Consider the following 16,388-nt stretch of genomic DNA (forward strand, 5'->3'; position numbering starts at 1 on the left):
AATAGATTTTGAAAACAAAAATAAAAGGCGATAAGAAGAAAGAAAAACCTCCATGAACAAAGAGACCAAACTTTTGGCACTTACCGCTGAATGCAATGTCACTGGCTGCATCCCTGCACTGCAGTAGCTGTAGGAGGACTGACTCCTCAGACATGGGCTCTTGCAAGGCCAGATCCGAACAAAGGAGCCACAAGCCTATTCACAAGCGCAAAGAGAAAAGGTTCTAGATTTTCTGTGTTTAGTGCCACTTGTTTCTGAATATCCCAGCAGCACACCAAAAAAGCATCTTGCTGAGGCACCGAGCAGTTCAGGAGTCACCAAAAAGCCGCAGTGTTAGTGAGTTGCAGAGCAGGAGTACTTTGCTGCATACAGAAGCAGTAAAGGTAGGACACAAAATGCCTGGGTGGATCAATGCCTATCATTTATAGCTGTCAAGAAAGCATATTGAAGTTTCCCTGATGGGAGAAGTAGACATCTCAAAGACAGTTTTCAGAGAAGGGCTGGTGTTTTCCCATGTCCTTGGGAAGAAAAATTTCCTGTCATTTCCCATTGAATTCTCTTCTGCAACTTGTCTCCCTGAATGCATAGTTACAGTGCTTCTGAATTTTATTAGGAAGCCAAAATCCTGGGGGGCTTTATCTAAGAAAAAATCCTCCAAGCGTCCACCATCTCACCTTCATGACACAATTTAATCAATACCTATCGCCATTTAAATATCCCACCATCTCTTATTCATGATGCTGAAAAGCCCTGGAACAATGAATGACTATGAAATACAGGACTATTTTCTACTGAAGAAACAAAAAATTAAAAATTTTGGCATTCTATTTTTAAATAATAAATAGAAAATATTTATTTTACAGCATTTTCAAGATCATTTTGACAAAAAGGCAGTTTTCATCAAGCATTTGACAGGCCAAAAGAAAGAACTTCTACAGAAAGCTTTGTAGCTCATTCAGCTGCATACACAAGGTGAGTTCTTGCTCTTTAGATATATTTACGTATGTGTATGTTTCTAGTTTTAACAATTACAAACTAAAAGCTAATATACTGATTTTCAAGAAAACTCCTACTCATGATATAATTACATTGCAGTAATAAAATCAGTGCTTAATATGTTCAAACCAGACAGATATGAAAACAATATAGTACCTTGCCACATTGCTGTCTCCTCGTCTATACAAATCTGTTATATTTCTTTTTCTTATCTCTCTCAGATCTTCAAAGACTGGCTTCTTAGTATCAGCTCTGTGCTACTGACAACTTATGTTCTGGAAACAGCACAGCAGATCTTAAACTACAATTATTAGGAGATAGAATTCATTGCCAGCGCAGTGATCAGCGAAGAAGATACGGCATTTTTCTTGCTGCTTTAAGGAGTAATCAGCATTTAAAATAAAAGAAACAGCAACAAAAAATATCCCCCTAAAAGCCCCAAGCAGAACAAAAAATCAACCAACTAACCCTCAGGTGTCCTCAATTCATTACAGAGATGTCAATATACTGACGGTCTTTGGGCAAAGTCATTTCATGCTTTCTACATCAGGACGATGATAGCAATTGGCCACAAGTAATGTTGGAAGGAGCAAACATTGTGAAAAGAGGATGAGAAAAAAAGACTCTCTCTGCTTTTGAGTATGAGCCAAACTTTCCAATACCAATACTGCATAATTAGAGGAAAACCATGAGATTTTGATCTTCAGAGAAGAATTGTAATGATCAGGACTTCTTAAAATTCAAGTGAAAAGAAAGAAAAATAGTAGAATTATGGTTAATTCATAAAATCTCTAGTAGAATATACAAAAGAAGCATGGTTAAAATCAGGCTTGGCAACTATATTAACAGGAAGAGATTCCTTTAAAATATTTTTTGAAATCCAGTGTGGAACTGTGGAATATATCCTCATCCTCAGCTGAATTCAGCAGCACAAGCAAAGGTCATAGCAGCTAAATTCCTGACCTGTGTATGTATAATAAGCACATTTATAAATTTTAACCATCATTACAATTAAGTTTAGGCCACAGCAATTACACCTGGACTTTTGTCATGCCAGTCATCAGGAAGCTTTGGATTAGGCCCATCTCTAGGAAACACATGAAAGATAGAGAAGGAAGAGGAATAAATGACAGAACTACAACCACCTGGAAGTGACCTTTAAGATGCTATATTGTATATTAAATGCAAGGAGTGAAAGCATAAGGAAAGAGCATGCAACTAAACATCATAAAAGGTTTAAAAGAACTGCCAATAGCAAAACCAGGGAATTTATCTGCACATTAAGCACTGATGAAATTTTCTGTCCTGACATGATTTTATTTTAAATTATCTGAAGCAGTGAAATAGTTGAATTACTTTACTTGTCTCTCACCTGCAAGATTTCTAAACCAGACCATTTTTTGTTTTGTTTTGTTTTGCTAACCACACTTGCTGCAAAACATGTAAAATAACAAGTTCTCAATGCACTGGTTATTAATATCCTATGTCTACTTCATAAAATATCTGCAAAACAAAGCACCCTATTATGAGGGTTAACGACTGTCTCAGCTTGTAGATGAAAAAAAGGATGTGTTAGCACAGCGTACAAACCTTCAAAGATCTATCGAATATTTGTAACAACGCGATATAAAAACATGATTTAAACATAAAAATATTCATAGTATATAAGACAATCTTCCAGTGGTAGTTATTGGACATTACTCTTCACACATACCGTACCCACGCATACAGATACACAAACGTTCGCTCACTCTTTTGCCTGGAGTAGTAACCCCCAGTGAGGAATTGCCTTTCTTCCAGACTAACAGTTGTTGCTCTAAGTAAACAGCTATTTTTCAACGCATTTGATTCCAAAGTAACACAAAGGAATGATGCAATGGCATGGCAAAATACGTTGTTTTATGAAAAGATAGTCAATAAATATTGTTCTGCTACAAGAAATGTTGTGTAACAGTTTAGCCACATGGTTTGCAACCTTATACAAAAGGGCAGTTTTTCTCAGTCCTTATCATATTACAAGTACTATGGCAAGGCTTTCTTCAGAAACCTCTTGAGTCTTAACTTGATCATATTTCTTGCTCTGTTCACAATCAGCATTAAAAGAAGCCCAAATGTCCCCCCAAAAGCAGCCTAGTATGAAGAACAAATCGTTCAGATAGGAGTCAGTAAGAGCCATGTGCTTTCACATCATCTCCTCTCCCCAAAACAAAGGCCCACAGTTATGCCCCCTGTAGAAACCAGGAAAAAAATATTTATGCCTATATGTCTCATATACAAGTAGCTTTGTTCCCCTGCACCACACTCTGCCCTTCCAGCTCCTGGGTGTGTTACTCCCATAGCAGACAGACAGCAGTCATGAGGTGTGCTAATGACTTCTCCAGGTCACACTTCCCAGAGTCCTTTTCAAGCATTGCCAAGAGAGGGTGTGACTAAGTGGGATTATATATTTTTTTTCCTGCGTGTTCTTTAATTTTTTTTTTTCTTTTTTTCTTTTTTTTTTCTTTTTTGCTATAGAAGTTGTTCCTTTAGTTTGTGCTTTGTTATAGTTTCCTAACATTTTCCCAAAGTACAATATTTTTATTTTTAACAGATAATCTTGAGCCCTCAGAATGTTGTGGGGTTTTTTTTGTTTGTTTGTTTGTTTCATTTTAGTTATTTAAGTGCAGGATGAAATTTTTGCCCTGTCATTTGTCACTGTTCTCTGCTCTCTCTCCCATAGCCCTGGGAGACTTGTCTCCGCAAGTCCTCCCAGGGGGCAGCTGCCAAAGTCCTTCCCATCCTGTCTCTTGCAGCATCTACAGGGTGGACGAGCTTTGCTTATAATCCCTCAGGATGACAGAGGCATAGGTCACGTCCGGGGGTGTGCAGAGCACCGACTCCGACACAGGGGAGCTGGGCACAGAGCTGCCCGAAGCCACTGAATCCCGGAAAGGGGACGGGGGCGTCAGTGCCGGAGAGTCTTCTAGAGTCAGTTTGCTGGTTGCCGGCCCCTCGTCCTCCTCCTCTGTGCTCTTTTCGTACACATATCCCTGAATGAGCTTCACCTTCTCACTCTCTGCTTCCTCCTCTGGGGGAGACAGGGGCTCCTTGCTGAAGGCAGCCACCTGGAAAGGCTGCAGGGGCGGCTGCTGCGGTGGTGGGGGTGGGCAGGGGGGCCGCACGCCATTCCCTGCGCCGGGAGTGGGGAGGACAGCGTTGAAGTCGGCCATGCCGGTGGCAAACTTGTTGACCACCCCGTGCAGCTGGTCCATGAGAGTCTGTGGCTGCAGGGGCAGGGTCTTGGGGGACTGCTCAGGCAAGAAGAGTTGGGTTTCCTCCGTCGTGGCCTGCAGCGGGGGGGGTGGTTGCCACCCGCCTGTGCACCACCATGGAAGGACTGCTGGACTGGTTGAGGTGAACGGGGTCTCTATCTTCCTCCTCCACCACATTGTACAGAGTCTTACTGCTGATGTCAGTAAAAGTCAGACTTTGGCCGTGGTAGTCTTTAGTGAGGGGTTTGATCACCGCTGTCTGATTGCACCCTGTCTCCTGGTTCTTCACATGCACTGAGAGTCTGTGCCACGTATGTTCTCCCTTTGGATCTTGTCTTCCACCTGGTTCAGACCATGACACAGACTTTCCATTAGAACTATGAATAAAATAAAGATGGTTTATTTACATTTACATTTTGAAGACACAGGCAGTATAACAAACAAGCCTACAAAAATACTAATTGTTTTGCCTCATTAGTAAGCCTCCCCCCTCCCGTTTTTCCTGTCCTCCCAGAAATACTCCATGAGAAAACAACACTATTATTTTCATCCAAAAATGATGTTGGTTATCCTTCCTACAGCCAACCTGGAAAGGATAGCCTGCGGGAAGGGCTCTGGGAGAGCCATCTGTGATTTGAGGACTTGAACTGTCATTTGGTATCTAGGTTTGCTCATCATTTTACAGGGGGGAAGAAAAAAACACAGAAAAAAAGTCACAGGAAAAGCATTAATTTAGCCTGATTGCAGCTTATAGGAAATATTTTCAAGCTGTCAGAAGAAAAAGAACCACAACCATAGCCTTTGGCAAACTGGATAGAGAGGTAAATTGTTGCTAACTCCTCCTTTCCCTTAATCCCCTTTCCCCCTTAGATTAGCTAACAGAGAAATGAAGGACTCCCAGGGCCTCTATCAGGTAGGAGGTAAATGCACTTCTTCCCGGGTGACTGTTATTTACAAACCAGGCGAAAATTCTGGGACCGAAAACAGTTGGTTTGTGTGGGAAGAGGAACAAGCAACAGCACGACCGTGGTGAGTCAAACCCTCTGATTCCTCATACAGGCTGGGTCCCATCAAAATGCTGGGCAGTTGGGCCAAATGAGGATCTGAGGGTCACGTCTGACTCTGAGGAAATGAAGGTTTTTGCATTTCCCTGTTCCTTTGAAGGGAGCAGCACTCAAAGCTGAGTGGCAGCTTGTGAGCAGCTGGTGGGACAGGGAGCTGAGCAGCGCTTTAGAGACCAAGCAACTGTTCAATTGCAGGTCAGGCAGTAGAGATTGTTCACAAATTATAAAATACATCATCTGGTTGGAAACCAGAGAGAAATTCTGAGATTTATTCGAAGCAGCCTTATCTCAGGGTTTCATCCCTCAGGGACCAGAAGCAAACAAAGGATTACATTTCAGACCCTGAGACTGCCGTGATGGGAGACTAAGTGAGTGGGAGGCTGGCACAGCAGCTTCACCTCCTGCTACTGCACACACCAGAGGAGATCGCTTCCCCTACAGTACTGCAGTATTGTCCTAGGCACTTTGCTTTCCTTGCTCAGACTCTCATGGTTCTCTTTTTTAAGGAGTAAATAATTGCCACTTGAATTTTTTTAAAAAAAATCATATTGACTGACTTTGTCATAGCTGGAAGAGGCTGGTACAACACATATAGTGTTGTAAATCTGTCAAAACAGAAAAGGAATATACATGACAATGTGTCATTTTTCTGTCGAGCAGTAAGTACTCCTGGAGGAAAAAAAAGGATTTTAGGTGGATCCAAGCTGGGAAGCTCATCTTCAACTCCAGGCTCTAAATGCTGGACCTGTGACTCACCACCTCTCTGGGAACTGGGGCACATGAAAGGGCCAATCTAAAATTTTCATAACTCCTCAAAGCATGTAGTTAGTAGGACCTGGAGATCTTTTGATTTAGAGCTTTAACCTAAGAAATAAAAAAGCCTTGTTCCCAGCTGAAGAAAGAAACCTCCATATTATAGTGATCAATGAAAAATAAGAATGAAGATATATAATAATTCCTGTTTTGATCATATGAGCTATGGTATGACTTTTTTTTTTTTTTTTTTTTAAGTGCTATAAAGATAAGCAAATGAGTGTAACTCTTGGGTGTGAAAGATTTTTAAAGTAATGTTTAACATGCCAAGAACTGAAAACTCTTCACACAGAAACACATTTGGTCTACTTTAACTTCAAAACAAGTTCCTTCTTGTAGAGAGGAAAATAAGTCAAGTGTTCCTGTATTTTGCTGATGCTGTAGCTTACAAATACTACAATGGGTTTTTTTAAAAAATATTATGATTATCTGCTGCCTTTAATGCTAAGTCCACTTTTGCATCATGTATTCCTTCGTATCTAGTTCTGCTGCATCGCCTCACTTTTGAATCACACCATCTGTTTTTTCTCTCTCATTTTATTTCCAAGATTTTGTGTTTTAAATCAAAGGCAAGCACAGCTATTTTAAGGAACTCACTATCACTGTCTTCAAGTCCTGCTCCTATTTAGTTCATTTCCCTCTCCTTCACTCTCAAATTCTTGTCTTACTTCTTTCTTCTGTAGTGCTCTCCACAGTCTCAAATCAATGGCCGTGCTTAAACTGTGCTGGGACTGCAATGTCCAAATGTGAGCAAATCATTTCATCAGGATTTGTCTGGTAGCAACTTGCTCCTCGGGAAGAGCTGGTGCTGCTGACACCCCTTGTCTCTGCTTGCCAGACCTTACTGCTCATGGCTCAAATGGCCTCATGACAAAGGGCTTTAGGGCTGCGCTGGCTCTCTGTGGGATCCATTTGACAAGATCCATGGATTATTTGCCGCAGATTATTGTTCCAGCTCTTTCACTCTACTTGCTCTTCTCACTATGTCCAAGCAGTGCTAGCCTGTTAATGAGTCACATTTTGAGATGGAGTCCCAAGACTGTCACAGAAGTACCTGGGCTCTGTCTTGCTGAATGGCTGGTAGGGGATCAGACTCAGTTTGACACATTCAAGGCAGAATTCATCATTAACATGCAAGAAAAGCCCTTTTTATGCTGGAACAAAGAGCAGCCATCTTCAATATCATTAATTGACATTTAAACAAAAAGAAAAGATGGGTCTGCAAAAGCTCAGACCTGAAGTGCATCTCAGTGAGAGAAGGACTCATCTCATTTGTGCAAAGCAACAATGACAATCCTGACTGTGTGGTCACCATTTGCAAAGTGATTGCCACCTCCTCTTTTGAAGGAAACATCCATTGGAGAAGGTCAAGATCAAGATAATCTGCCTGGGATAATGGAGGAAGGGATGGTTTTCCACACAAAGGCAAGAGAGGGTAGCAAGCCCGATCACAGTTGGTGTATTGAAAACCTGATGTTCATCTGCACAGTGACAAGGTGGCACCAAGTGGTGGTTTCTTCATTTTATCAAGAGGATGATTACCCAGTTTATAGCCACCATGTATTTATTCATCTTTCCTAACTCTATCCTTTCTCCTGTCAATTTCTCATAGGATTTAGACTTCACACTTTTTGCATAGAAGTGAACTTCTTGGAGTCTCAAGGGATCTTATGGTTTGTACTTGCGTATCCGCATTGTAACCCTCCAAGTACTATTTCTCCAAATCCTTCCATCCAGGCTACGTGTTGAGGCAGATTCTTGGATAGCCTATCAGCACATAGGGTGGGTTTGCTTTGCTTATAGGCAAGAACATACTTTGAATTTAGATGCTTTTTCTCAATTTTCACCACAGCTTTATCTGTGTTTTGTATTTGGGGGGAAATAGAAGTAAATATATTTTTTGTGTAAGTTTTTATTAGTTTCATGAGCAGAGCTGTTGTTATTTTTGGTAATTCAAAATTTTGCTTTTATTACATGCATTGATCTTTGTAATGTACTCCCTGCATGACTCTGGGGCACTTTCAGCTTTCTTTCTTTCTTTGTTATAGTCACTAAAGAAGATGGAAAGCATCTTCAGCTTCTAATAGTTATTTGCTGAAATTCTTTAAAAGTACTGATGCACCCAAGTCTGAGACTATGGTTCATAATACCCAATTCAAAATGGTTCAAAATGCTTGCCCAACAATAGGACATGACTATAACTTGTTAGACAGCTCACTGTTCATTGTTAAGTATCTCAAGATGACCAAAATATGGCCACTCCTTGTGACCTGAAGTTCCCCAGACTTAAGTCTAGTTTCAGGCCAAGAACAGAGTCTTGCTCTTGCCAGGTCCTGGAGGATCTGATCTTGCTGGCTTCCTTGGGGCAGTGTTAAGTCTGAGTGGTCCACAACAGCTGCTCCTCTCCATACTGCAGGACTCTGAGGATGCCTTAGATGCTGGATAGAGAGGGTTTCTTTGCAGCTCAGAGGCTGAATGCTTCTGAGGTGAAAAATGACTGTCCCATTGGTCTAAGGGAAGTTAGTCTGTGCAACCCTCTGATTCTTCCACCAGCAAAGTTATAACCTGAGACCCAGAGCATAGAGGATAGACACCTTTGAGAAGAGACACCTTGTGCCTGAAACTTTGTCTTCAATTTTTATTTTTTTTTTTGCCTTGAACATTTTATGCATAAAAATCCCTAACTGATAGCACATGAAATAGTTAACCAGCACACTCTGTGTTCTGATGAGGAACCTCTAGGATCCCACAGGTTGGAAAATGGCTTCAGATGCAGTCAGGTAAAATGTTTGAGAAAGAGCCTTTTCTGTTAAAACAAGAAGGGACATTCCTTGGTATGTTAAGAGTTCATCCTCGGTTTTGTCCTTTCAGGATGCCAGAGTGGTGGTCTGCTGTCTTCTCCAAGTGGCCATAAGCTGAGGAAGAATCTTAAGCTTACTGAGATGAGTGATACAGTCATTTGAGCCAGCTTGGTGGTGTTAGACAAGACACAAAACACAGATTTTATATATGAGGCTGTTTGGTTTTTTAAGCAACAATGGCAATAAACCAGAGGAAGGGGTTATAGGAGAAATAATAAATATTACTTGTCTTTCATTGCCAGCCCAATGCTTTGGCCCAACCTCCTTGTAACTACTGTAGTGACCAAAAGGCCACAGCCAGTAGAAGGCACTGGGAAAACCTGGCAGTCCCTACTATGACAGTAAAATTTTAGGAATGAACATAAAATGCAAACTGAGAAGCCTGTCAACCTTGTCAGGAAAAAGTAAGTCCGAAACAAATCCTGAACTGTCTTACCAGCAACCAGAGGAGTTCAGTGTCAGGTACTGCCCAGTCACCAAATGCTGCTCCTCCCTTCAGAGAGCTCAGTTACAGGCACTGACAGCTGACTCCGGAGCGCAGCGCATGCAGACCTGTCCCACTGATGCAGAGGTGACCAGCCTTTGGAGGCAGTGGGACACAGAGCAAAAAGAAATGCTCTGTTCAAAAGCTGTGCACTGGACAAGACCTCTCTCATCCCCACACAACGCCTGCTGATGGATGCCATCCTGGGAAGCCGGTGGAGGGATTTCTGCCCTGCCCACAGAGAGGCAGTCAGCAAACGACAAACTTTCTCCAACCCTGCAGTCATGTAAGTGATAAAGAGCCTGACTAAAGCTCTGCCCTGCTGCTACCTCACGGTTCCCAGGGCCTAAGATAACAAGCCTAAAATTTAAGGCTAATACCTGCACTGCAGCACACTGCAGGTGCTTTGTTGGTGTCCCCGAGGTCTCTTCCATTATTGTCTCCATTTCAGTAAAGCCACTGGGGCATGGAATTTGATTAAGGGAGTGAGCAGATTTTAATGCAGGGTAGTGATATCTCCCTGCACTGAGCAGCGACTCCTCTCAGAGCTGCCACGGCCAGCCCTGGTGCTCATTAGCAAAGCAAGCCATGCTGGTCTGCATGTTCCTGCAACCTAGCTTCTAGGATGCTGGTTCTAGGGACTCATCTCTTAAACCTGGGTTGGTAAAACTTCTCTGCACTCTCTCATGAGTGAGAGAGCCATCATCGATCACAGTCGCTATCTGGTGTATGTTCAGGATTTTTGCCTCAGAAAATCACCTAAATGAAAAAAAATAATCACAAACCAATTTCAGCTTTAGCTCTTTCAGACTGTAATCTCTGTCTTGGTGACAAGAGGAATTTAAAACTGTTCTCACAGCATGGTTCCAATGCTTTTGTTTATTGCTGTATAATTAGGGCGACATTTAACCTCCCACTTGTTTCTAGAAATTTAAGCTACTTAACTAACTTTTTTCTTGTTGCTCCGCTCCTCCCTGTCCTCCCCGCCCTCCCCCCCACCTTTTTTATTTGGACAAAATTGCCTTGGGCATTGGACACAAGATTCTATGTAAATTAGAGCATTGCTTTAAATGTATGATGAAAACTGCTACATAAAATATAGGAAAACATAATGTTCTCACACTGTCTTGCCAGGGCAGAACCTGCTGATACTTAGAGGTGTTCTGAGTGAGCTCAAGTCCAGAGCTCACTCTGGACTCTGCCTTTCCAACTCTCTGTCTAGCCACTGGTTTATGTAAAATTAATGTAACATATTCATTTCCTTCATAAGTTACTCTAATGCAGAAGTTAACTATAACTTCATCTGAGTTACACATAGGCTTTCTAATGTATATGGATATTGATAACCCTATTGATAACTGGGGTATTTTTTCTCTCTTTTAAACCGAAATCTTAATATTATGCAGTCTGTAATGTGGATTCACTAGGCATAGTAGCTATGCCTAGGCTGAGTACCCTGTGATGAGATCCTGGTTTCCATCCACAGGGTCTCCGGGTTGGGATCAGACCCCTGGGCAGGATCAGAGGTTGGCAGTCCCCCTCACCTCTCTGCTCTGCTCACCCAGATGGGGAAAGCAGGAACCAGGACTGGGGTCACCCACTTTACATTTGTGTTACCATAGAAGTGGATTGCTGCTAGGCTCATACCTGGCCCTAGGGGTAGGGAATTACTTCCAAATCCAACAGCTCAGACGTAGCCAAATATCCCCAAATAAGTAGATGTATTTGAATCTTAACAATAATTTTAATGTACATAGGTGCTTTTGTACATATGTGAATTTGGGGGGGGAATGGGGGGTGGTGAAAGAAATGGTCAGTGCGTTGATTCAGCGTAGTCGAAGTCCCACAGCTTGAGCATATATCACAGATCTAATCTACCTAGCTCAACAGAGGTGTGAGAATATTACACTCATAATGTGTATGAAGATGAAGGTCTGACTACTAATTATAATTACTACTAGAAATTTGCAGTTTCATCTGAAGTGCAGAAGCTGTGTCATTTCTGTCATCCAATGTTAGTGAAAAATTTCAATTCACCTGTGTGTTCATTAGGTATTTTGAAAAAAGTTATCAAATAACAACTAAAGAGTTGCTTTGAGAAAACAATCTGATAGATAATACAAAGTTCAGGATAATAAACAATTTGTCAGAAACAGCAAGAAAATTTATCCAGTGTTCAAGAAATGAAGATGAGAAACCTGCAAATCAAAGTGAAATTATAAAGTGCTCTTAGTAACGAATAGCTTTTGGATCTGTTTATTTTATTCTTATTAATAAGTAAACCCCACTGAATATTCAGAATGAATTCATCCTACTGAAATTTTTATAGTTTTTTTAAGGATAATAAAGTTAATGCATGGGAAATCATGGTCTAAATCATCATAGGTCCTCTGTTATCAACAGAGAAGCACACTTATATTATCTGAAAGTGTGCTTCGTGCTGCAAATTCAAATAAATATATATGACAGTGTAGCCAATGCCAGTGCCTGAGCTGAAGCATGTATTCTTACAGGCTCAGAAGGAAATAGTTGATAGAACCTGAAAACTGAAAAATACAATGTTTTGAGCAAAGGAATCTGGAAAACTTAGGAACATACAAAGAAAATGCTAGAATTAAATTCATTTACAAAAGGTGTAGGTGGGTGCAGCTAAGGCGAAATAGTTTCGTAGGACTGGGAGGCTGTGAAGATCAACAACCTTCAAAAAACATTAGATCAAAAGAAATGCCATGGAGCTACTGTTGAATAAGCAACACTAATTAGTGAACTTTGAATAGAATAAAACCACAAAAATTGCCCATGAACTCCGTATTCCCCACACAAAAGCACCACACCATGGTGCAGAGACTAGGGGGTCTTTCCTATGAATGCAGTTTAATAGCAATTAGACAGTTAGAGGGTTTTCCTTGGTTTCTGTAATCCTCTGTGGTTCTGCTGGAAAATGATTTGAGCCACCATGGTTTTTTACCAAAAAGATATTGACAAGCTGAGATAAAATGAAAATATCCAAATGTGTTCTGTTTCTTTTCAAACATCTCAAAGGCATTAGCACCACTGCTGAAAGGTATTTCACATGGCGCAGAGATGCCCAGCTGAGCTCCCTAAATGGAGCTACAAAAGGGCCAAATTATACTGCACACCCTGAATATTTCCTAGTCTATAGCTGTATCAGGGAAGGAGTAATTCCTAATGAAAGGAAAAGCCTGTTGCCCTGGATATTTCCTGCTGAAAAGTGTACAACCTTTGCAGGGGTAGCGGTCAATGAGGTCCTTCTTCCACAATAACTTGTCAAATTCTCTGGTATACTTCAGAATAAAATAAATTCCCAACAGTTTGAACGGAGCTTAAAGAGTGATCAGACTTGCCTTAACATGCCAGCATTTTGAGTGCTTAACCCTGTGGCAAACTTAGCCAAGTTGCCACAGGAAGCTTAGTCATGAAGCCTCTTGTTATTAATGTACAGCTCTTCCTAATATGCTGCAGTAGATAGAGCAGCCTGTAAAGCCTGTGGGTTTTTTGGGTGTATCTGAAAGTTTCCATGGTGATGAATGTGCAGTTCAGAAGAAAAGAGCCCTGAAACTCTGAGCCGATTCTTCTGGGGTTTTTTAACATGATAATAAAATTTTATGATTCTATATTTTGATGATTCTGCATTTCTAACCATCTCCAGCTCTGTATGGAGAATGGAGATGAACATTAGTGAAAAAAATGATGCTAAATATTATATGCATCAAAACACAAGACAGTTTCAAGACTCTGCATCTACTTGCTTGTAGGTGGGAGCTGAGGAAAGCCATAGCCCATGTGGTGATTTCTAGCAGGTTGAGGTGGTGAAGCAGGACCTCCTAAGGAAAATTGAGGCTTAAAAACTGCTGGGGTTCTGGCGAATGAGACTGAGGCTTGAGACCAGGTGGTGGTGTGGGGCAGCTGGTGATATGATGGACAATTCTGCTCAAACTGTGGCCACAGGGAGCTCAGGCTGCTGATGGTGGACATGCCCTTCCCTGAGCCACAGTGCAGTGCTACCAGGTCTCTGAACACATAAGCCCTGGCTGGAGGGAGAGGGAAGCCTGAGGTGCAGGGTTGGGCAGAGAAGCCAAAACAGCAAGCTTCATGCTCAGGAGATCTGAAAAACTCCCTTGCTTCTTGAAGCATTCTTATCTGGGCAGCTACCACAAGCCTTTGCAGACCCGTTGACAGGTTGGAGTCCCACCAGAGGTGTTTCTCAGAAGCTTATCTGGATAATGGATTTTTTTTTTTTTTTCCCAACTGAAGGAGGAAAAAAAATAAAAAAAAATTAAAAAAAATCCCAAGCATGGTCATGCAAAAGGCAGGAGGTTCAGCCTTCCCTGTGTTCAGGAGTTTCACAGCTTGTGCCTGTGGTTTTTTGAATAGAATCTGTTGTTGCATTTGCTTTTGCCTCCTAACAGTATGTCTGTGTTGGGCTCCCATTTGAATTTCCAGACCGACAATTGGTGATCTGTACCCTGAGGATCTGCAGCACTTTTTCCAGATCAGAAAAGAGGGGAGTATTGTTCTGACTAGAGGATAGTAAGTGACACATAGATTGTACTGCTCCTTACACTGCCTGTGTACACTTTGCCTTTTGGTGTGCCAAATCTGGTTGCTGCACAAGCCCCGTAAAGCCATCACGACTGCTCCAAATGTATGATGTGTTTCATGGATTTCTTCTGATCTGCAAATTAGAGGGGCAGGTTGGACTGCATTAGTATCGTTGCTACATGCCCAAAAATTGCACAGACTCTCAGAGACATACACAGAGCTAGAATGCTTTGCACTGCTCAGGGCAGTGCAACAGCATCTCTGGTTGCAGTGAGCAGCACTGCCCAAAATGCTGTGTCAGTGGATCACAAGCATCTTTCCACCAAGTCACTGCACAGTCTTCCCTGGGGCAGGGAGCAAGGGTGTTCCACATCTGCTGCTTATCAGATGGAAATGAGCACAGATCTGGAAGAAATGAGGTGAAGCCTTTCTCTTTTTTGCAACAGCCTGCTTGTTTTCTCCACTATAATTGTGTTTGCTCAAAGAGGGCAGTATTTGCACTTCTTGCTTCTGAAGACCTGAACTTCGCTATTGTTTGCTGAATGCAGAACTATGCAGAATCTGAACATCTTTCAGAAATTACAACAGAAAAAAGATTCACTGTTATTATTTTGAGATGCTGTTTGTTCCTGCGCCAGATCCTGCTGGTTTTATTTACATGTGCCTTCTTGTGATTTCCCTGTTTTCTGCAAATCCCACCAAACGAGTTTTCTGCATTCGCTCAGCTGGGGCTGCAGCTGCAGTTCACTAACAAGCACAGGCTGGCAAGAGCTGTGCACAGCAAAGGTGTCTCGCCATGTAAAGCACACAGGATAATGTCACCTCTATGCAAAACTATAAAAAGGAGAAAAATGTTGGCTAAATGGAAAAAGAAGATAAAATTAGTACAAAAAAGAGGACACATTTTCAAAGTTGTAGGCATTTAGAAATAAAAAAAATAAAAGCTGCAAAAAAATTATTCAGCGTCCTCTTCATCACATCTGGACAATGTTTAAAGCATTGTGTGAAACAAGGGGACATGAGCAAATTTCCCAACTTTAATGGCATGCACCACATTTGTCCCATCATTAGACATGATAAACAAATGAGAAAAAGAAAGCAAGGGGTAAAACCACTCTGTCATGCAGCTTCTCTTACACATTCACTGCAGGGATTTTTCAAAGCTGCACATGTGCCGACGGACACTGGCTGGTGGGCGAGAACTCTGGCTGCCTCTTCCTGAAGATTGAAAAGAAAAAGACACCCAGTGAGTGGCTATACACATGTGCACACATGGTGGCTATACCACTCAGTAGGTGCCTGTCCCTGACCTATGTCTGGGGGCTTTCCCATTTTTTATCCTCTTGTCGCCTCAACTTCCTCATAGATTTCTCCTGGGCTCCAGCACGATACTGTTTAAAATAGATTTTCATGATGTTCATTCTGCTTCCTGTGCTGAGCCATGATGCACTTTACATACCAGATGGCAAGGGCTGCTGTGCATCTAGCTGTCAGAGGAACTTCACCCCTGGTATTCTCAACATAGGATAAAATTATGAAAAAAGGAGCATCTGCCCTTCACATCTTATTTACAAAAGCATCACCAAAAGCTTTTCCTGGTGGAGTTTTCAATATATACTCAGCTGCTGCTTTTTCCTTTGTCTCTCTTCCCCTAATCGGTTTTTCAAAATGTTTCTTTTACTTTTGAAACTCTAGCTGAATAGTCACTAGCTTTCATTATAGGTGAATTCATTGCTGGGCTTCTTTTTTTTAAAGGAATCATTGGGTTTATTGAGGTAGACACAAAATGAATAGTCTCCTAAGCACTCTATCTGCAATGGTAATTCAATACAGAATTGCAGATTGCAGTTTAGACTGTTAATATAGGATGATTTCCACTTCATTTTTCTTTTTTTCCTTGCCCTGTCAAGCAGATGCAAATTCTCATTTGTCTTCCCCAGTAACAATAAAAATAATATATACACACACACATGTGCTTTGACAAAAATCTCAGGTATTTTTGCACATGGAATGTATCACTGAATTTCTGAAAAAAAAAACCCCAAAACAAAACCAAACAAACCCCCCCAAAATAAACCCATCACTGTATTGCAAATAAAATGCAAATAGAAATTCAGCACTTCTCCCCATCAAACAGTCATAGTGCACGCTTGCCAGACTTCCATGCACCTCAAAATGACAGATTCATGGATGGTGTGTGCATGTACTACATACTCAGTACGTGAGCCGAACAAGCCATTCCTCTCACCACATACTAAAGCACAGGAGCACAGCATGATGTACATGGAACACATGCATACCCATTTGGGAGTGGTAGATGCCTTGAGATGGCTTCTGATGAATAAAACACAAATAA

At 41.5% G+C, this 16,388-nt stretch overlaps 1 protein-coding gene across 1 annotated transcript in view; it reads right to left on the minus strand.

The window, feature by feature from the left end:
* Positions 1-825: 825 nt before the first annotated feature.
* GRM1 (glutamate metabotropic receptor 1) overlaps positions 826-16,388 on the minus strand; it is a 186,905-nt gene continuing 171,342 nt past the window's right edge. The window contains 2 exon segments of the mRNA XM_040058312.1: positions 826-4,334; positions 4,336-4,624. Of these exon segments, the coding sequence (XP_039914246.1) occupies positions 3,792-4,334; positions 4,336-4,624 (832 nt within the window). The 3' untranslated portion in view covers positions 826-3,791.

The sequence above is a fragment of the Hirundo rustica genome, chromosome 3, assembly GCF_015227805.2.
Source record: "Hirundo rustica isolate bHirRus1 chromosome 3, bHirRus1.pri.v3, whole genome shotgun sequence".
In the NCBI taxonomy this organism is placed as follows: domain Eukaryota; kingdom Metazoa; phylum Chordata; class Aves; order Passeriformes; family Hirundinidae; genus Hirundo; species Hirundo rustica.